Source organism: Phymastichus coffea, unplaced genomic scaffold, assembly GCF_024137745.1.
Source record: "Phymastichus coffea isolate CEN01 unplaced genomic scaffold, Cenicafe_Pcof_1.1 PCOF00022, whole genome shotgun sequence".
Classification (NCBI taxonomy): Eukaryota; Metazoa; Arthropoda; class Insecta; order Hymenoptera; family Eulophidae; genus Phymastichus; species Phymastichus coffea.
Window position 1 is genome coordinate 2,433,500 of NW_026706833.1, and position 23,195 is coordinate 2,456,694.

At 33.6% G+C, this 23,195-nt stretch overlaps 1 protein-coding gene across 5 annotated transcripts in view; it reads left to right on the plus strand.

The window, feature by feature from the left end:
• The window catches only part of LOC131675454 (vang-like protein 2-B), a 294,445-nt gene that overhangs the window by 76,479 nt on the left and 194,771 nt on the right, over positions 1 to 23,195 (plus strand). For all 5 annotated transcript variants that reach the window (XM_058954437.1, XM_058954435.1, XM_058954439.1 and 2 more), the window contains one exon: positions 13,951 to 14,528. In XM_058954437.1, the coding sequence (XP_058810420.1) occupies positions 13,989 to 14,528 (540 nt within the window). In that variant the 5' untranslated portion in view covers positions 13,951 to 13,988. The remainder of the gene's footprint in view (positions 1 to 13,950; positions 14,529 to 23,195) is intronic.

A 23,195-nucleotide genomic window follows, 5' to 3' on the forward strand; every position in this document is an offset into this window, starting at 1 on the left:
ATTAGGTTAGCTGAAAGAAAAAATCAGAGAAAAACGTCCTCACTGGAACAAAAAAGAATGCCTCTTTCTTCAAGACAAGTTCACACGTGTGCAGTATCGATGGCAAAAATTAACGATTTAAGCTTCGAATTAATTGACCATCCACCATATTCGCCTGATTTGGCTCTCAGAGATTTTTTTCTTATTTCCTAACCTCAAAAAATGACTTGCCGGGCAACGATTCACATCGAATGAAGAAGTCATCGCCGAAACAGATGCCTATTTTGAGGGTTTTCAGAAATCATATTTTTCTGATGGCTGAAAAAAACTGGAAGGCCGTTTAATAAAATTGTTCGACCTTAAAGGAGATTATGTTGAAAAATAAAAAAACAAAACATACGCAAAACTTTTTTTTTCTTCTTTTTGTAAAGACTTATTGACCCCCCTCGTACTAGACATAATTAAAACAATTCAAAACAATAATTTTTAAATTTTTGGGCGTTTTGAACGAGAAACGATTTTTTTTCAGCAAAACGTGTCCGAATATAGGCTAATATAGATGGCAAATATTTCAAGTGGGCAAAATTTTTATACGAACATGGTATTCATTAAAATTCAATAAAAAAAGAAAAGTAACATATTTTTTGGGCATTTAGGAGCTACGATTAATAAATTATTTTTTCTTTTCAAGCGACGTCTGTTAAAGGATCTTCTCTTCTTTAGTAGTACCCAGTGACGACTCCGTGCAATGAAAATGATGTGATGAACCTAATGAACAAAATGAATGAAAGAAACCTAACAATTATTATATTTATAATTATTTCAATAACGTCTGGGACCGTTGATTAGATAAAGACATTATCTTTTACCAGAAATATGAAAAATTACTCTAGCAATTCTGGTCATTAATGTTTCAAAAAATATAATTAAAATCAATTAATAGTACGCAACCCAACCCAACCTATCATCCAAGGGTATATATAGTGGTAGAAGTACACTCCCAGTCGTATTGTTCCATAGTCGGCCGAAAGAAAGACAGACAGCGATGGTTAATAAGAAACCCGCGACGAAAGACAGAAATTTCGCGAGAGCAGCATATTAACGCGGCTCGGAGGGTGGTTGGTAGAGGATGCGATACACGAAAGTTTCTGCAACTTTACTAGACTATAGTTTTTATTTAAAATATTGTTGCCGCACTAATTTTTGGCTAATAACAAATTATGAATACAGCTATATACGAGGCTGTAAATGTGAACGATAGGGGATGCGATACGTGAACCTTTTTTTGCGGGTACTCAAAAACAATGAGTTTCTTAAAAATCATCGTTATTTAAGTAATTTTTGGCTGATACAATGCTGAAAAAAATGTAAAATTATGTATATTATGGTACAAATGGATTTTTACAAGGATAGTGTTAAGGGTCAAAATACGTATAGCGATCTGTTTATATAGTATATATACTAATGTATATATTTTTTTATTTTGTTGATGATATTTCTTCAACTTTTTCGTTACTGTCCAAAGTTGTGTACTTCAAATTCATAAAACGTTTGTATTTCGACTCTACTTACACTCCCGGTCACCAACTTTTACACCCCCCCCCCCCCCCCCCCGCGGACAAAATTATTAAAATTTTAAAATTCTCTATTTTTGGTGCAAATTAACGTAGAGAGTCGGGCGGGGCACAGTGGGGATTGAAAACGGTCTTCACTAAATTTAACTTTCAAGGCGAACCATATGTGGAAATTCGATGAATTTTTTTTTAAATAACTATTGAATGATTCTGCAGAGATCTCTCGAACCCAAATATAGATATTGTTTTTTATCGTCTCTAACTGACTATGAAAGTAAATAAAAGCAGAAATTCGTGGCATAATTAATTTTTTTTTACGCTAAAACTAATAGTGATCGATCAAAATGTGGCTTAAAATCTCATCTTCTAACTTCATAGAATACGTGAAAATTTTTTTGACCCAAAATCTAACATGTATTTCTTTTAAAGGTCACTTGAAGGTCAATACTATTTTTTATGTCAAATTTGCGGCTCATTGGATTTCAAACATGCTAAATCACTAATTTAGAGTATAATGTATTCTTTTCTCAAAGTAACTGGAAGGTAGGTACTTTTTTCAATATCATTTGAAGGTCAATACTATTTGTTACGATTAAACGACTATTCTTCGAATTGGAAATATACGACATGACTAATTTGGTGTGCAGGAAATGATTTTCTTCAATGCAACAAACCCACAAACCCATTGTTGCATCATTTTTAGCACATTAATGTGACAAATTCTTTGATATTATAATATATATATATATATTGCAGGGAGTTGGTTTTAATGAGTAAATAAACTGTGTCTCGAAAAACATTCTTTTTATTTTTTATAAGCGCTTCACATAAATATAATATAATTACATAATATATTCCACTTACAATTTTGGTACAAAGTATATACAGATTTTTTAATATTGGTACTGAAACTGATAAACTTATTACGAAAAGTGTAAGTAATTAATATCGCTATTGATTTCTTAAATCATAGAACATCAATATGGAATGTTAAGGAGAAATAACTAGCTTATAAATACAATAATCGATTCGTATTTTTAATCAAATCTTTGAAAATGAAACGATACAAAAATCAACTTATCAAGTAGTAAAATACTACAATTAAACATTATTTAAAATAATAAATGTTGTAATTGTTAAACTATTGTAACAGTGACTCAGCTTCTGTTATGAGTTGCTTTGTTTTTTTTTAATATTTTTTCTTAAGTTAGATATAATTGGATCAGATGATATTAATAAGTGGTGTATTAAATCTTCATTTTGTAAACATCTAGATACTTTTCTAGTATGTTTTTCTCTAAATAATTTTATTTCCTTATTGTTACTTTCTAACGGTTCCTCTGATAAATTTCCTATGGGACTTGAAAAATATTCCATTATATCTGCTCCGTGGATCAAAATTTTATGTATTGAGGCAGGCATGTAATACCAATTATATTCTTGTACGTAGAGATTGAAAGTATCTAAGCAGTAACTTCTAAACAACTTTTTGTCAACAGCTTTACTGCAAGAAAGCAATTGGAGAACAACATAAAATCGTTTAAGTAATTCTTCATTTAGTCCAGTGATTTTAGATATTTTTTCATAGTTTTCAAAAAATATCCTTCCACTATTACCATCATTCGTTGAACCAGATCCTTGTTTAACTGTATCTACTAGTAATCCAATTTCATTTCTTATACTTTGATGTATTTTTTTTTTAGTTGTCTCAAGAATTTCTCTATTACTTTTATTACAATTCCATGTTTTGAAAGGTAACCTATACGCAATATTCAAACAACATTCCATAAAACGAATCCAGGCGTGTAATGTTTGTAATCCATACTGATAGGTATCCTGGTTTATTGTTTTTTTTTTAATTAATTCCAAATCGTTCATTTCTGAAGGCTTGGCTTTGCAAACTACACAAACACTACAAGCAGAAGTCTCAGTTAGCATTTGACATATTTTTCCATCTATCATAGTACACAACATATTATATCGAACTGTATATTTATTATCATCTAGTGTAATTACTGTTGCCTGCAACTTATTTATTTCCGATCTCAGTTTTTCAAAATTTTCTATAACTTTTTCCTTACTTTCTTTTGTGTACTCAAATTTTATTGGTCTACAATATCTAACAGATGAAGTTTTACAATTCTGCCAGACTTCTGTTGTCAAACATCTTTTTGAAAAAGCTTCAAGCTTTAGAGGAACTGCACATATCACAAACAAACTTTGATCAGAATTTTTAATATTTTCAAATTTCTGCTTATACATGTTCAATCCAGAAGTACCATCGAAACCGTACTTTAAAGTTAGCTTTAAATTTCTTTTTTCTGACTTACTAAGAGATTTCAATTTTTCATGGCATAGCTCCAACAATCGTTCAGTTGTGTGATCTAAAAGTCCTTGCAATTCAATTCTAGCAAAAGACTCTGTTATTTCTATTGAAGATTTGGGAGGATAACATTCTTTCTTTGCAGCAGTTAACATTTTATATAGAGGATATGCACTTATTTCTCTTTTAATAGCTTGACTTATAAGAATTTCGTATTGTCCCTTAGTCATTTTTGTGTCCAAAAGCAATGCAAGTGCTTCATTATTTGTATACGTTTTCTTTAAATTTTGTGATTGAGTAGCTTCAAGATTACACTGATAAACCTCTTCTTCTGCATCGAATGAACTATAACCGGGAGCTTTTCTTTTTTTTTCCATTTGATTTTCTTCCTGCTCTGTAACATATTTCCTTCTCTTGGTTATGGCTGTAGTATCATCGCGATCAGGAGCTTTTCTTTTTGTTTTCACTTCATTTTTTGCTGGGACAATAAATGATTGTTTCAACCACGTACCGTTGGTTTCGAAAAATGTTTTATCATTATAAAAAGATGTCTTAAGTCTTCTAGTAAAGACTGGTAGAAAGTATTTATTCAATTTTTGCTTTGTAACGATCTTCTGGATTTCGGTGAGGTGATATTTTCTATTTATGATATCAAATAAATTTTCTGTCGTTCGATCATTCTTTGATAGATTCAAAAATGAAGTACATAATTCTTTGTTGGGAATAAAAATATCTTCCATTTTCAAAAATTAAGAATCCGATGATCGTTTCCTGAAATTAAAAATTTGAATTATGTACTTTACTCACATAAAATTATGAACGTATAAATAAAAACTACATAACCATGATTATCTAATATGGAAGATAATTGTTAAGATACTTACTAAGTATTAATGTTTTTGAGAGTCAATTAATTTAATACGTTATTATCAACCGCATGATTATATCTTACAAAAAGTAAGAACTTGAATTTGAAATACTTATATCACAGGATATCACTGTTTATATTTAATCGTAAAAGTTCTCTTATGATGATATTAGTGCTATTTTCTACTAAAAGAGAATTATCACGAAAAAATGTCAATTACATTTAGTTTTACGAATTAAAAATTTACAATTTCCACGTGTACAAAGTTCGATGTGCATAATAATGAATGTGAAAAACAAGAATGTCATTTCTCCCCATTTTGAAAGGATTCACATTACTAATATTCAAAGTTTAATACAAAAATATATAAATACACATTTTTATACAATGTTTCAATAGCAGTTTTGACCCATAAACCTCAAATCCGCAAATCTCAAATCCGCAAGCCCTACAATTTGTGGGTTAAACCTACTAACCCCAAAGTTTGTGGATTATTCGTTAGGGTTTTTAGATTTGGGATTCCTAGAGTTAGGGTTTGTGAGGGTTTGTGGATTTGTGGTCTGTGATTTGGAGTTTGGGGGTTGGGGTTTGTGGGTTTGTTGCATTGAAGAAAATCATTTCCTGCACACCAAATTAGTCATGTCGTATATTTCCAATTCGAAGAATAGTCGTTTAATCGTAACAAATAGTATTGACCTTCAAATGATATTGAAAAAAGTACCTACCTTCCAGTTACTTTGAGAAAAGAATACATTATACTCTAAGTTAGTGATTTAGCATGTTTGAAATCCAATGAGCCGCAAATTTGACATAAAAAATAGTATTGACCTTCAAGTGACCTTTAAAAGAAATACATGTTAGATTTTGGGTCAAAAAAATTTTCACGTATTCTATGAAGTTAGAAGATGAGATTTTAAGCCACATTTTGATCGATCACTATTAGTTTTAGCGTAAAAAAAAATTAATTATGCCACGAATTTCTGCTTTTATTTACTTTCATAGTCAGTTAGAGACGATAAAAAACAATATCTATATTTGGGTTCGAGAGATCTCTGCAGAATCATTCAATAGTTATTTAAAAAAAATTCATCGAATTTCCACATATGGTTCGCCTTGAAAGTTAAATTTAGTGAAGACCGTTTTCAATCCCCACTGTGCGGGGACGCATTTTAAAGATCTTGAAAAGTACTTTCAAATGGTGTGAGTCATGAATATAATAAAATTGTTCATCTTTAATCTCCCGCCAAATTTCGAAAAAAAATAACATAAAAATATGAAGCACGGCATTTTGTGGCTCTTTTCAAACCCTACTAAATCACTCGTTAAAAAATTATTTTCATCGTATATGATGCCGGTGTCAGCTGTTTTCCCAAAATTTTACACTTTACTTCAACTTTTCATATCTCCGTACATTCAACTGATAGAAAAAAAAATGTTTCGTTTTTTACGTAGAATAACGTAAAATTTTGTTTTTGATTTTTTTTTTAAATTCTTCGACTTTTTTGGCTCTGGGAAAGATTTTTCCACTCTTTTTTTAATTTTCTAATATCTGATAAAACGTAAATAATATTCCCTGAGTCATAAAAATATTCTTTTTCACTTTTAAAGCAATTTGCGTAAAAAAATTTCAATATGTGCAAAAAATTTTTTTTCTTTTTTCGGTGACAAAAATTAATTGGTTAATAAAATAATAATATTGTTCGAATAATTTTCTGTGATAAAATTATAGTATCAGGATTTAAATAAAAACACTTGTTTAATTGGGCAACTCGATTAAATTGCATGAATAAGTAAGTAGGTATCATAATTCAAATAAGATATTCATATGAAATACTCCAGTTACTATCTTAGGTAGACTGTTCATCAACATTAAAATAAAAGCATAAACTAAATAACTTTTTAACAAAATATTCTTCAAACTAAATAGTTTTAAAATAAGTAGATGCACTAAGTGATGTATCAATAATAAGTAACGAAAGTTAATGAAAAATATACACTTGTTGCATAACAAAACTATACTTGTATGAAGAAATTAAACTTATTTCTCATCGAAATGTCCTCCTTTGTGTTTGATTACAGCTTGACATATCCTGGGCATTCTTGCAATCAGTTTATCCAATATTGAGTGGGAAAGATTTTTCCATTCTTTTTGTAAAAGTTCCCATAAAACAGATATAGATTTTAGACAACACTTTCTCACAGATCGATCAAGTTCTTCCCAAAGTAACTCGATAGGGTTTAAATCAGGCGATTGTGGTGGTCACTGCATGACTTTCAACTTTTCCTGTCTTTCTAAATTCGACAAATAATTTTTATATCATACGGAAGTGTGTTTGGAATCATTATCATGTTGAAATTCAAACTGTCGTTCAACTAATCGTAAACCTGACGTTACTGCATGCTTTTATAAAATGTTTTTGTAACATTCTTTTTTCAAAATTACATCAATTTTAACCAGTTCGCCTACTTTTGACCCAGTAAAATAACCCTATACCATGACTGAATCAACACCATGCTTCACATTGGGAACTAAACAATCATCGATAAATTTTTCATCAACTTTTCTTCTTACATACACTTTTCTTCTATTTCCAAAAATTTCAAACTTTGATTCATCTGACCAAAGCACTATCTTCCAATCATCAACTTCCCAGTTTATGTGTGTTTTTGCCTACTGTAGGCGTTTCCTTTTATCAATTCTAGGTAGTAGTGGCTTTTTAACAGCAATTCGACCAAGAAGTCCCTTTTCACGAATACGCCTTTTCACTGAACTCATACTAACCAATTTTCCTCGTACATGTTCATTAAAATCGGCGGCAAGTTCTTAGGCGGTCATTTTTCGATTTCGCAAACTCATTTGATAAATGTATTTGTCTTCTTTCGCTGTAGTTTTTCTTTTTGGCTTTCGGCGCCTATTTTCTACATTATCTGTTGCTCTGTACATTTTAACATTATAAACGACCGTGTGCCTATCCATTTTCAATTTTTTTGCAATGGCATGATAACTCATTTGGAGTTCATAAAGGGCAACAATCTTATTACGCTCATGGATACTTAAATTTCTCGATTTCTCCGTGATCGCTTCACAGTATGGAATTCGTTATTCATGCTCGAAATGTTCACTACAGAATGATATGCTTATAGCCAGAAGTATAGAAATATTTGAAAAGGTATACCTGATTTGATTAGAGTAGGGGTTTTGTAAACACTGTAATTGTAAACACCTTCAGTATTCTTGAGCGTGTTATATACTAAGTGGGCAATTATATTAAAATGTTTTTTTATGTATATTGTAACAGGGTAGCTATCCATTTATTTAATTTATGCGTGCGATTGTATCGAAGAGCGCGCGGGATTATCTACACGTTCAAATTCGAAAACCGGAGAGCAGGAGGGAACGGGTGTCAGTCAACCAACTACCTACTAACGTGAAATAAATACGTCGAAAATACTGTTAATTTCACATACAGGATCGTTTATTTCCTCTAAACTATACAATGTATTAGGCCCGCGTGTTTATGTTAACAAGACGCGCGCACGACAACAACATGCAGTGTCGGATCGCTTCCCGCTCATTGTTCGCAGAGCTATTACATGCGCATTTCTTGTCGAGTACGAGAGATTAGTTATTAGCAATTCTATCGCAATCGCGAAATTAAGCTGGCCAGCTTACCTTATTAATGGTTGTACGGCAGCAAAAGAGAACGTAAGACACTATCGGGTTCTGGCAAAGTCTATAGTTTTTTCGTTTGCGGTTCGAAAACTCGCGTGCACGGTTTCACCCTCGATGGCGAAATCCTTCACTCAAGTACACCTGCACACACTTATACCTAACGAGAGATAGCTCAGCTCCTGCGGGCTCAGGTCAGCTCGTCTCGACACTCCGGACAGCTCGGGAACAACAACAACCTCTTGCACTCTCCTGCGATCGGATACCAATCCTCGAAATTGCGGCTAGACGTATTAGTAGTTAATCCTCCACTCTCTCAGACGATATCGATAGCTAATCCTCGACTGGTTCATTGTCATACGCGCGCGTTCCGTCCCGTCGCGTGCCGAATTCCCTCGTCACATTTTCCCCAACCGGTAGGTGCTGCCCTCGCCGGCAGCCGCATGGTTAGGCCGTTAGCGCTAATAAGACGTTTACTGTCACAATATTTATGATGACTAGTTATGTTTTGTTAGCTAAACCAGCCTGACAATATTATTATTTTATTAACCAATTAATTTTTGTCACCGAAAACAGACAAAAATTTTTTTGCACATATTGCAATTTTTTTACTCAAATTGCTTTGAGAGTGAAAAAGAACATTTTTATGACTGAGGGAATATTTTTACATTTTATCTGATTTACGGGAAATTTAAAAAAAAGAGTGGAAAAATCTTTCCCAGAGTCAAAAAAGTCGAAAAATTAAAAAAAAGAAATCAAAAACAAAATTTTTCATTATTGCCCAATTAAACAAGTGTTTTTATTTAAATCCTGATACTATAATTTTATCACAGAAAATTATTCGAACAATATTATTATTTTATTAACCAATTAATTTTTGTCACCGAAAAAAGACAAAAAATTTTTTGCACATATTGAAATTTTTTTACGCAAATTGCTTTAAAAGTGAAAAAGAATATTTTTATGACTCAGGGAATATTATTTACGTTTTATCAGATGTTAGAAAATTAAAAAAAGAGTGGAAAAATCTTTCCCAGAGCCAAAAAAGTCGAAGAATTTAAAAAAAAAATCAAAAACAAAATTTTACGTTATTCTACGTAAAAAACGAAACATTTTTTTTTCTATCAGTTGAATGTACGGAGATATGAAAAGTTGAAGTAAAGTGTAAAATTTTGGGAAAACAGCTGACACCGGCATCATTCACGATGAAAATAATTTTTTAACAAATGATTTAGATAAGGTTTGAAAAGAGCCACAAAATGCCGTGCTCCATATTTTTATGTTATTTTTTTTGGCGAGAGATTAAAGATGAACAAGACTTTTTAGAATTTTCAGTCTTCAATTATCGATTGAAAAAAATAGAAAAAAAATTTTATTATATTCATGATTTACACCATTTGAAAACACTTTTCAAGAGCTTTCAAATGCGCCCCCGTCCGACTCTCTACGTTAATTTGCACCAAAAATGGAGAATTTCAGTTTTAATAATTTTATCCGAGGGGGCGGTAAAAGTAGGTGACCGGTAGTGTATATATGCTTTTTCGTTTTTATTCTACGATCAATAAAATGGAAGATATTTCCATTTACAGAATAGCTTTTTTTCCACAAAATTTTCAAAAGTGTATGACCAGTACTGTTTATTTTCTAAATCGATATTTATATTTTTAATAGTTTTTTCAATACTCTCATGATTAAAGCAGTTAATTATTAATTTATAATTTATTATCTTTTTATTGATTTCGCTTTTATACTTTTAATGGTGTTTTTATTGATTTTTTAACAATTTTATGACTATGATATGGATCAAGACTCTGTAACGGGGTGTGAATCCGTTTAATTTCTTTGTCTCGACCGATGCGCAGTCGTACCGGAATGCGCGCGGCGAGATCGAAATAATCAATCTTGCTAACTAACCGGAGAGCAGGAGAGGACGGGTGTCAGTCAACCAACTTACTAACAGCAAAGACAACAACAGATTAACGTTTCAATCATGTACAGACTAGTTTATTCATCAAGTAATCTACAACGCATTTCGTCCGTGCACTTACAATTATACGGTGTGCACGACAATCTTACGTATCGTCAATTCGTTTACAATCATTCGTTTACTCCTTTGCATATTAGCTACCCATTTCTTTACATTTGCAGACGTGAAGGGAGAGCTAAGATATTGCGCGCGGTCGCTTATCGAAAACAATAATGCGAAGCTGGCCAGTATACCTTATGCGATTAGTCGCGCTGTCAAGGGGAGCAGTTCAATGTCGTAGTTCAACACGTGGTTCAGGTTGCCACTATTCCGCTTTAACACGAGACTCTGTCGTTGTGCTGCTTCCGTCGGACGGATTCAGCAGCCTCGAGGCTGGCCTCCGATGGCGTCTCAGCTAGCCACTCGAACTTGCAGCAACAACAAAGAATTATAGGCCGTTTAATGTTCACGCTCCTTATGGCGTTCACACGCACGCTAGTCGTTGTCGGTGTTAAGGACCCACTCCTGGGTTCGGACACGTTATTCGCGACTTTCGGGTAGCTGCACTATTCTCGTGTTAGTGCTCCTGGACTCCTGCACGTTGTTACCGGTGTCAAAGGCGCTCTCTCACTGGTCCTTTTCTCTTTGCGCGCGTTCCTTCCCATTTCGGACCGAGTTTCCGTTTTCGACTTACCCGGGCCGGTAGGTGCTGCCCTCGCAGGCAGCCGCGCGATCGAGACGGTAGCGCAAAGCGGACGATTACCGTCACAACTCAAAAAAATAACTAACAGCGGTATACATTAGGAAACTTGTTTTGTTTTTCTATTATTTATTTAGTACGTACATAATCTCTTTGCGGAGGTATTTATTTGATATTGTCTATATTAATTGTTTCTTCTATTTTTTTATATTATCTAATTATCATTTCTTTTTATTCGATTACCTAGTATTTAAGCTCTAGTTGACTCAACTTAGTTCTTTTACTTTCAAGGATCAAACTATTTGAAAGTAGAAAGTACTTTTACCCATGTAACGGAGAATTCCGGCCGTACCCGTCTGGGTTGCTCGCGGCCGTCCGCACAAATTGTTTATTCGGGGATTCGGGAAGCAAAAGACGTTCCCACGACTGAATAACGCGTCGAGCATAAACACGTTAAACGCACAGATTCGAAGTCGGGATGAGGAGTGATACAGCGGCGAATAAACACAACAGCGGATTAACACTAATCCTTTAATCGTCAACAATGAATTACAATACAGCGATCTCGCGCTTATACACTACGAGCGGCACAACAATGAATCCGAACGCGAAAGGTGAATCGGTGGCTGATCAGCCTGCCGATTCTCTTTATAAATTAAATCGCTACAATAATGCCCGACAAAATACTTTTCGGTGATAGGCCATTAACGGGTAGCCAGCAGGTCTGCTGTGCTACCAACCATAGACTGACGCCCAAACATGCAAGAGAGAGAGACAAGAGAAAAATACGGCACCGACCTCGACCTTCAGCCTCTTCGACGGCTGGAGCGCTCTGCGCGTGACGTCACTGGTGCGCTCCTCGCTGACCGTCTCGCTGATGTTTGTTGTCGTCGCTATCTATCTCCTCGCTCGTTCTCTCGCTTGCTCTACGATGCTGCTCTCTCAATCCGGAACTCGCTCGTTGATTGCTGCTGTTGTTGTCTCCGCCTCCTCCCTGTTGCTCGGTGCTGTAGCACGTCCAAAATCCTCGCGCGCTCGCCCGCGCACCTCGCCGGTTACCCGCACGCACCGGTGCCGGGTATCTTGTGGGACACGGCTGGGCGCGACCCAGCCTCACGCTCTATCATTCGTCCGCGCACCGGGCGTGTCTCCGGAACGAACAAAACGTCGGCGAGGTCGTGAGGCCAACTCGGAAAAACCGCGACCTTTCGGTTAATCCGCGCGCACGACTTTCTCGGCCCAAAGCCTAGCAGGGACTCTCTAATTTTCCGCGGCGATCCGCGATTCGAGCGCGCTCTCTCTCTCTCTCTCTTTCTCTCTTCTTCTGCGCCATCTGCGTCGCTCCAGCAGTCAGCTCAGCCCGTGTTCAGCACCTCGCAAACAAAAGGTCCAAGCATGAGTGTGTGTGCCAAAAGTACACACTCTCAGCCTGGCGCGGCGCACGGACATTTGCGAGAGCTAAACGGACGAGATCGGCCTAGCCGAGATTCTCCGTCACACCCATTTTTAGATTTCAGTTATCTTTGTTTCTTTCATTGAGATATTGTAAATTATTAAATATTTTGTAAATATTAAAAATAATACATTGTAACGACAGATTCCTAAACCCTAATTGCCTTAACTCTCTAATACAATTCTGTAACCTATATGGCTATAAGTCCAGATGCTTAAATCTTAATTTTTATTACCTTCGCGTCCAACGATCTGCGAAGCTATTTCCTTAATCCCTGAAAGTTTTAAACCTCGATCATTTTAAATGATATAATCCTAAATCCTTAAAATCCTAATTCTGTCATATTCCAACCATTTAACCTTCGTTGCTATAACCTAACCTCTGATCCTCTAACTCCAATTTTCTTAATATTGAATGTTGTAAAATCCAAAGGGTAGTAGGTCAACAGTTCATAATTTCAAGATTTAAATATCTACAGATACACAGATACATCTCAGAAGAAAGGCCTGCCGTTCTTGCATTGAAGGTCAAGGCTCGTAATCTAATCTCTCTCTCTCTTTCTCTCTCTCTCTCTCTCTCTCTTCATCGGTATGGCACAGGGCGTAATTGTAAGGGTGAGGTAGGTAGCAAAGCGTACACGCGCCGGCTACCTGCCCTAATTACGGTCAGCATCATAAATTGTCAGATAGCAAATCGTCCAGGCGATCCCTCTCCGGACGGCTTTCTCTTTTAGTTGAAGTAGGCTAAGTCGGTTCGTCGTCATGGCGGTCATCTGCCAGGCTACGCGTGCTGTATATCGTTTTGATTTCTAAGCGCGATAAGTTAGTTAATTTGTTTATAGTATAGGTATTGTGTTACGTGTTAAGAATACCGTTGTGTTCGTTAGTGTTAAGACGTGTTTGCAACACCGTTGTGTTCGTTAGGTGAAGAGTTCGTATTATTATACGGTTTATTACTGTACGATATTTTCGAAGTTTAAGTGTAATTTTAATTTCACTTGATTAGAATTAGATTTGATTTGAATGCGATTTTTTGTTGTGTCGATAATTCCCCAATCACTTTCATTTCTTTACTCTTCCCCCCCTTCCCGCCTCGATCTCGATTGTTATGAGCAAGTGCGCCTCACTTGCCCACCTTAAAATTGATAACGAACGAGCTTTCGTTACAAGATATTTTGAAATCCAAATGTTGTGGATAAATTCTGACTTCGGGTTCGGATTCTACGCAAAAAAATTCTTTACAAAATCTCTGTATGTTTTTCAGAAATACTTAGTTGTCGAACAGCAATCATATCCCGTAATTATGCTTATCTATGTTATATATCGTCAGTTGATTAAGTCATAATAAATACTGTAATATTTATTGAATTTTTATATAATATAATAGTGCTAAATATGATTTTTATTTTTTTATCCAGGATAGTAATGGAATTGATCTAAAATATATAACCAACAAATGGCTCCATTTCAAACTATAGTAACTAATCGTGAAGAAAATGAAGACGGAGAACATAGCATGATTGATCTTCAAATTTTATCCGATCACGAAAATTGGGCAGAAAATACAACTGCCATTACTGGTAATACATCTGAGAGATCTGAATCACTACAAGGTATTGATCAATGGCCACAAGATGGAAAGTTTTCAAAAGTATCATGGTTACATTACTTTACCAAATCACTATCTCTAATAATATTTGTTGCTGCATGTACTAGTCCATTCATCATGGTAGTTCTACCAAAATTAGGATTACTATCAGACAACACAGCAATTTACACCGTACAACAAAAACTAATGCACACCTCCTGTAACGTAGAATGTAAAGGATGTCTTTTAAGTATAGCATTCAAAATACCATTACTAGGAATAGGATATTGGATTGTATTTTACAAATCTAGAGAAGATGTGACACCTCGATTGTCGCTTTTTCGTAACGGCGTAATTTTTTTTACTTTTTTGTGCTTAAGTGCATATTGGTTATTCTACATTGTTCAGGTAACAAATATTTTTGGGTATCTTTGAATAAATTTTTTTTTGTGTAAATTATCGAATTTGAATAAAATTTCAAAAAATGATCTCAACGGGTAAATATAATTTTTTCATGAAACAGAGCTCTGTTGAGTTCAGAGTACATAAGGTAAAAGCACCTATTATGGAACAAACTAGAATTTGGATCCTATTATGGAACAGTCAAATAATTAATAAGTTTATTAATTAATTGATCGTTATTAAGTACTCGGCCAATTAATTAGTATAACATATGGTTACATTAAATTTGTGAAATATCAGTAAAGTTTTATAAAATCTATGATTTTACGATGAAAAAAAATATATATGCAATGTTATGTTTGAAACGCATATGATACCATTGTTTGAGAGTCGAAAACGGCTTCAAGTGCTTGTATTGATAACTCCTAAATTTAACGAAAAAAATTGTTCTATGAGACCAAATCAATTTTTTTATGTTAAAAGACATTAAAATATACTTAAAACTCAATTTAGGTTGAGAATTACATAATTTATAATTTTATTACACCAGTGTTTCACAATAGGATCCTCATTTTTGAATAAGTCTCCAATCTTTGGAACGTTCGGTCCGCGTTCCATGATTGGAACCTCCCGCCACTCAACGGCCGACTAGTATTACGGTACATGTTTTCATTTTGCATTCCAGCATAGAATTATATTAAATCTAATTATTTTGTGATCCGAGAGTTCTGATTTTGTTTAGATAATATATATTTATTGTCTTTTTCATATAAAGTTTGAAGTAAGTATAAATTTCTAAAATTATTTTAGCAAATCTTCTCAGCTAACCTCAAATTAATGCATTCTTTACTCATTCCCATATTATTTTTGTACTTCTTTAAATAGGTACTTAATTATTAATCATATTTTAGGGATGACTTTACAAAAAAAACGCAGAGTGAGTGATGGTAGTCCTGAAAAAAGGCGAAAAAAAAAGTCTAAGATTTACCACCACAAACCTGAAGTTAAAATCGCCAAAAAAGGTTGCAACACTAAGAAGTTGATTTCTTTACAGAAAAGAAACACAAATGTTACAAAGCATATTGTAAAATCACTCTTGAATAAAAGCAAAAAATTCAAATCTAACAAAGGAATTTCTATCAAGAAAAGATTGAAAAAAGATGATGGATGTATAAAAGTAAAGAGTAGAGTGATGAAAGGTGGGACTGTTTGTGATACGAAAACAAAAAGAAAGTTAAGAAGAAAGAAATATTCTCTCGAAGCTTTGGAAAATGCTATTAAAACTATTACACAAGAAGGCAAACCACTTAGAGAAACAGCACTGAGGTATGGTATTCCAGTATCGGCACTCTGTAGAAAAGTGAAAAATCCAGAGTTGTTAAAAAAAAGTGGTCCTGGTACGGTACTATCCAAAGAAGAAGAGGATGAGATAGTGCAATGGATTATTCACAAGGCTCGATGTAGTTCACCGGTGACAAAAACAGAATTATTTGATTCTATTAGAGGCTATTTACACTCACAGAATAGAATCACCTTTTTTAAAAATAATCGTCCTGGTAAGCATTAGTTTAAAAATTTTAGAGCTCGCTATTCTAATATTTCCATAAGAATAGTCCAAAGCTTAAATCTTGCAAGAGCAACAGTCAATGAAGATAACCTAAGGAACTGGTTTAGTTCTGTGAAATTATTCTTAGTAGAAAAAAATCTAATTGATATTCACCCTTCAAGAGTATTCAATTGCGATGAATCCAGTCTATATATAAACTCACATGATGACACTGTATTAGCTGAAAAGGGAGCCAGAGCCGTGTACCAAGTAAGTGATGGTTCTGAAAAAGAATGTTTGACAGTGCTTTTCATGTATAGTGCTGATGGCACTAGAGGACCACCGATGGTTTTGTATAAGAAAGACTTGCCAAAAGCGCTTGTAACAAATCACCCTGAAGACTGGGGCATTGGATTATCCGAAAGTGGATGGATGAACACAGAGACTTTCTACGAGTATGTAACCAATATTTTCTACCCATGGTTACTTAAAAAAACAGTAGAATTTCCAGTGCTTTTGTATATGGATAATCATACATCCCATTTGACTCTACCTCTGTTAAGATTTTGTAAACAGCATCAGATAGAAATTGTTGCTTTGTACCCTAACTCAACACACATAATCCAGCCTTTGGATATCTCAATCTTTCGACCTATGAAAGTGTATTATAAAAAAATCAGTACTGAATGGAAATCAAGAAATGAAACTCAGAAGTTATCCAAAATAAATTTTGCTACGATGTTGAAGGAAAGTTTGGATGCATTCACACAAGAAAAAACGGCAGTCATCAATGGTTTTTCATCTGCAGGATTAGTACTTTTCAACGCAGATGCTGTAGATTATAGTATTTTCAATAAAAAAAGTAAAAAAACAAAATTGAAATCAAGCCAGACACAGCCAACTGAAGAAGAAATTTCCAATCCAATCAACGTGGAAGAAATAGCATTGAAAGTTTTTGAAGATAAGCTTCCATTAGAATTATTATTTCAATTTCAAGACTGCGAAGAAAGTAAAGTATGGACAGGAGATTCGCGCTATATTGCCTTATTTGGAATGTGGTTATCTTTGAAAGGACATACCGGTACTTTTTTACTTTTGTGAATGTATTTGTTTACAAGTATTTATGCATTTTTTTTCTATTCGATATTTTATATTTTATATTCACACATTCATATTTTTATTACATGAAACTTTTAATTAACTTTTAATCAATTTATGATAAATGTCTTTTTTGAGATATATTGATTCTTAAAAAATGTTATAATCAAAGTGCAATCAATGTTTTTTAAATATAATCTTACACTCTATTCAATTTCGAATAATCTATCGTAGACGACGCACTCATTGAGTTAAAATCTGAGGAAAATTCAAAGCCAGAGAAAAGCTCTAAAAATTTTATTATTAAACAAATACATTTATTGGAAGAAGATGAACATGTAAAAATAATAAGAGAGCCTCCCCGAGATCACATAGATGATAAAAATATTAACAACTCTACATTGAATGACTATGAACAGAAATTAGATGATACTTCATTTGAAATGCCAGAAAAAATGGTAGATAATAGCTTGAATTCAGAACCACAAGTTCGAGAAAATTCTAACTTTGATTATTTTGATGAGTCCCATTGCACTGATTACTTGGACCATGATGCTGCCTTATTGTATAGATCAGACCCTGCACTGAACTTAGACAAGTCTAATTCTAATTTGAACGTATTAGACATTCCAGTGGACATACTTTTATACAATGGAGCAGTGATCAATATATTAACCACTCTAAATAATAAAAGTGATAATTTAACTGAGACAGGTACAATTTTATCAATCTTTTATGTAACAAACTTTTTGGTAAAAACTTATAGATATAACAATTGTTATTTCAATTGAAGGTCAAGTTCACAGTATTGAAATTTTGGTAGCTGATGGAGACAAAAATGAAAATTTTGGGCATTCATTTTTACCACCATTATTAAACATAAAAAAAGAAAGATATGATCAAGAAAAGAAAAGAACTTCAACAGGTACTACTGTGGGCAAAAAGTAAGGTGAATTTTCAATTTAAACTTCGCGGGCTTAACATTTCGGGCTAGTTCTTTTTTTCTTGACTTGGTAGGACTGCGAATGACATCTGAGACAAATTTCATGTCAATGTCATCATCAGTAATATATTTACGCTTGTGTTTACCAAACGACCAAGAGTGCATGTTTCGATTTTTACAATGTCTGATTTAATTGAGCAAAAAAGTGCCATCAAATTTTGTTTGCGGAATGAAATTTCGGCTGCGGATACGTTGAGGATGTTGCGGAAGGCCTTTGGTGATTCTACCATGTCGCAGAAAAATGTTTATAAGTGGTACAAAGACTTCAAAGAGGGTCGAGAACGTGTTGATGACTTGGAGCGCTTCGGACGACCATCGACGTCAACAGATGACCAACACGTCAATAAAGTGAAGGAATTAGTGCTCGAAAATCGTCGGTTGACTGTTAGAGACCTTACTGATATGATCGGAATATCAGAAGGATCTGTGAAAACAATTTTGAAAGACCATTTGGGCCTACGAAAAGTCAAATCTCGTTTGGTACCGAAAACGCTCAATTTCTTGCAAAAAAGTCGCCGCGTTGATGTGTGTGAAACAATGCTTTCTGACTATCAGGACAAGCTCAAATGCATGATTACGGGAGATGAGACTTGGATTTATGCTTACGACCCTGAAACAACCGACCAATCAAGCGAATATCGTGCTAAAGGCGAGGCCAGACCGAAAAGAGCACGTCAAAGTCGTTCAAAAATCAAGGTCATGATGACAGTTTTCTTCGATTTTCGTGGTGTGGTGCACTATGAATTCCTTCCACCCGGCCAAACTGTTAATAAGGAATATTATTTGAGCGTTATGCGTCGTTTGCGTGAAGCAATTCGTCTAAAAAGACCAGAATTATGGGCCAACAACTCTTGGTTTTTGCATCACGATAATGCACCATCTCACACTGCACTCGTTCTTCGTGACCATTTCGCCAAAAATTCGACGCATATCGTTCCGCAACCACCGTATTCGCCTGATTTGGCTCCGTGTGACTTCTGGCTATTCCCAAAACTCAAGAGACCACTCCGGGGAACGCGTTTCGAGTCGATTGAGGAGATAAGAGCTGAATCGAAGAAGGCGCTGATGGCTATACCGGAAAGGGACTATTTGGCATGTTTCGAGGATTGGAAAAAACGTTGGTATAAGTGTATTTTATCGGGAGGGGATTACTTCGAAGGGGATGACATTGATGTAGAAGAATAAATAAAGATTTTTCATTTTACAAACAAATTCACCTTACTTTTTGCCCACAGTAGTACATTAAAAATCTAACTGTATTTATTCATTTATTTTTTTATTTTTGAATTGTTTTGACTAAAGTATGCTCTTTATTATTTAGAAAACGTATTACCAAAAAGCAATGATATTCCAGTGCATGTAACTAATAATTTAAATGAACAGCTAGATGCAATAGAGTCTGATGTGGAAAGTCTAGATTTTACGATCAATTCTTCAGTACCACAAGAAAATATTCCAGGTAATAATTTTATAATAAATGAAATTTACTATCTGTATGTATTTATATGCGTTTATATGAATAATATTATTTACAGGTACAAACGAAAATGTTATAAACAAGGAACTTTTTCAAACTGCCTTCTAACAGAATATGAAATGTCCTGCATCACATCTTTCAAAAAGTGGCCGTAATCGTCTTGCTAAAAAAGGCACTCAGCAAATTCAAGTAGCAGGGACCAGTAACGAATTTTTAAGGCAATTGAATGAAAAAGAAGAAAAGCGGAAAGAGAAAGAAGAAAAGGCAAAGAAGAGAGAGGAGCTCATGAATAGAAAAAAAGAAATTCAAGCACAACTTGACGCTTTAAAAGAACCTCGTAAGCCAAAAGTCTCGATGAAAGATAAGCAAGATTAAAAAAAACTGCATTGTAAACATTTCTAAAATGTTATGATTGTTTAAAAAATATTTTGTACGAAAAAGTTTAGTTTGTTTAATGTTATTTTATAAAAAATAAAAAATTCTATCTATCAATCGTATTATCCAGGTCTTGTTATTAAATTTCTTACGTAATTTCTTTTTTTTTTCAAGATGTATAAAGAAGTATAAATTTACAATCGCAAAAAAAACATTTCATGATTGATTTTAACAACTACTGATGATATAACTTAATATAAATTTATACTTTTATAATATGATTTAATATAAATTTATAAATTCAAACTTGTTTTATGTCGTTCCATAATAGGGTCCGAACGTTCATGGAACAGAGGTGCCAGTGGTGAAATGCCGTTCCATAATAGGAGACTCCACACCAGCCACATTTTTATTTATAACAATTTTTAAAAAAATCGTATTTAATTTTTAAAAGTTTCCCTGGATAGCTGACACGGAGGCTCCCACATTAATAAAAAAAAAATTAAACATTCGATGATTTTTGAGCTGCTTAGCAGCTGTGCCATAAAAATAGCCTTAAAATTGTTCCATAATAGGTGCTTTTACCTTATTTCACCGTAGAAAATGGCCTCAATTTTTTTGTATTTATTCTATTCAAGTTCCGATAAAAAAGGTAGTTTAATAAATAGCTATACTGAGAGAAATGACCTTATGAAATTTATTATAATTGTAATAAAATTTACTATGTAACATTATAAGCTTGGGACATACTTGCATTGTAGGAAAAACTACTATGTTACATAGTAAAATTTTCAAATATAAATTTTGCTACTGAACATAGTAAAATTTACTATCCACATAGTAAAATTTACTATAGTGGAACATAGTAAAATACTTTTTGCTGAAGATTTTTATAAATTTTACTTTCCAATATCGCAAATTTTCATTAAGATTGTAATAATTTTTATAGGTTTCCGAACCATAAATGAAAAAAATTTATCTTGCTTGCCGTAAGATAGTCAGTGGTGCTTTTATCACGTCCTTTTTAATGGTTCCATTCCCAGCTTCCTCACCGATAAACTTAATTTTTAATTGTCCTATCTAATTCCTAACCTGAAATTCGCAATTCGCTACACAATTCGCATCGCACGCATTTTTATATATATACGACAGGAAGCCCTGCCCTTATATATCAACTGGACAGAGTTTCGGTCGCTCGCGAGTTAGAAGACGCCACCTAGTTGTGTTACGTACTCGGGTACCGCATAAAATCAGGTGACGAAAATCAGTCGATTTTCTCACGGAATAAATGGATAAATAAAATAGTATTTTATGCAATGAATAAAATAAAGATATCAATTTTTTATACATTATTTATTTCACATCCAATTTTTACAAATGTAATGAAAACTGTCGCCGAATAAAACCATATTTGTTAAGTAACAATCATCAAGACTCTTTTCTTCTAAATTTCCCCAATTGAAGCTGTCTAAGCTATAAACTTTATAAGCATTCAAATGATTATCATAATAATAATCATTTAGATTTTTGGTTATAAAAATATGATTGGAATTTTGATAAATGATTTCATGAACCATTTGAAAGTTTGGTCCTGAAAGAGTAACCGTCACGATTATACTTTTTTTTTTAATAATTTTGTCATAAAAAGAAACCGACTTTACAATTATGACATTAGAACTATTTATCAAATAGCTATATTTATGAAATTCATCCAGTGTGTTTGTTGATTTAACTTTATGATTTGTGGACTTAATCACTGGATCGGCAGTTTCTTTTGCCATGAATCTATAATTCAAATATAGCTGATGCTTAATAGCAATTGTTTTGTTTATATTTACGCGACTCGTAGTATTTTTGGCAACATTTTTGCCTTCTTGGTTTTTAGATTCGTAACGCATGCAACATATTTTCCATAAGGGACTAAATAATTTCATAAAACGAGGATAATGAATCAGGAAATGATGCTTTGGCTTGAATGAATCTGGAAAAAGCGATACCAAAAGTGACAAATATTCGAAAATAATTGATTCTAAATACGTATAGGCAGATGAGTGTACTTTGCTACTCAAAAGTATTACAACTAATTCTCTTAGTAATAAGTACAGTTGCCACTGTTCATTATCAACAGGTACTAACGGGCTACTAACTAATCAAATTAATGTTTAAAACTAAATAGAACATTTCGCTTGATGATAAAATAATATATCCACTCTTAATCGCTTTCTCGGTTAACTCTGTAGGTTTATTGACATTGTGTCCAGAACCATAGTCAAGACCGCGTATTTTTGAATTAAAATCATCTAAAGTTAGTGATTTCAAGACATAAATGAAATAATTCAACAAAAGAGCTATATCATAGCGACAAATGCCCTCTAACACATCGTGCATGATATCGGCAGCGATATTTTTATTACAATGAAAATGACGTATTCTGTGCAGTACACATTTTTCCAATATTCCTGTTACTTTTGGATCGTTTAAATTTAGCAAGCTTTCATAATTCTCGACTGTTCGAAGATTACATTGCTTTTCTAGAAAAACGGTATGTTTTTTATCACTTTCAATCAAGCAATGGTGACAAAAAATCTTAGCATGAAAACTTTCAGTTAATCCAAGTAATGTGTGCAGACCAAGATTATCTCCTATAAAAAGGACCAATTCAAAAAACACTTTTTTCTTACCGTTAACTAAATCAAGTTCAATGCCCCATTCATTTAAAAAATTTATTTCATCAATGGCTTTAGATAAAATGACAGGATTTTTGAAAATCTTCCGATCTAGCGAGTTAAATAATAAAAATAAGAAAATATTTTGCACTTTTGATTGATATTTCAGAGGTAACGACGGTATACTTATATAGACCGCACCCGATTTTGATATTCCTCTATGTGTACCTAATGGATTGTTATTCTCGTAATCGTCATAATACATTCATTATAAGTGGAAATACAATTTTATCTTTGAATGTTTGTAATCGCTCATTCCAAAAATCTCCCTGCACAAAATTTGTTATTATTTTTTTGTTTGAATAAAAATCATCTACATACTCTATTGTTTCATTGAAAATATCAGGAAGCTCAAAGAAGTGCTTTAATATAAATCTTAATGGTATGAATTGTATATTTACGGGCACATGAACAAGCGTTTGTACATTTTTTATTTTACGATATTCAA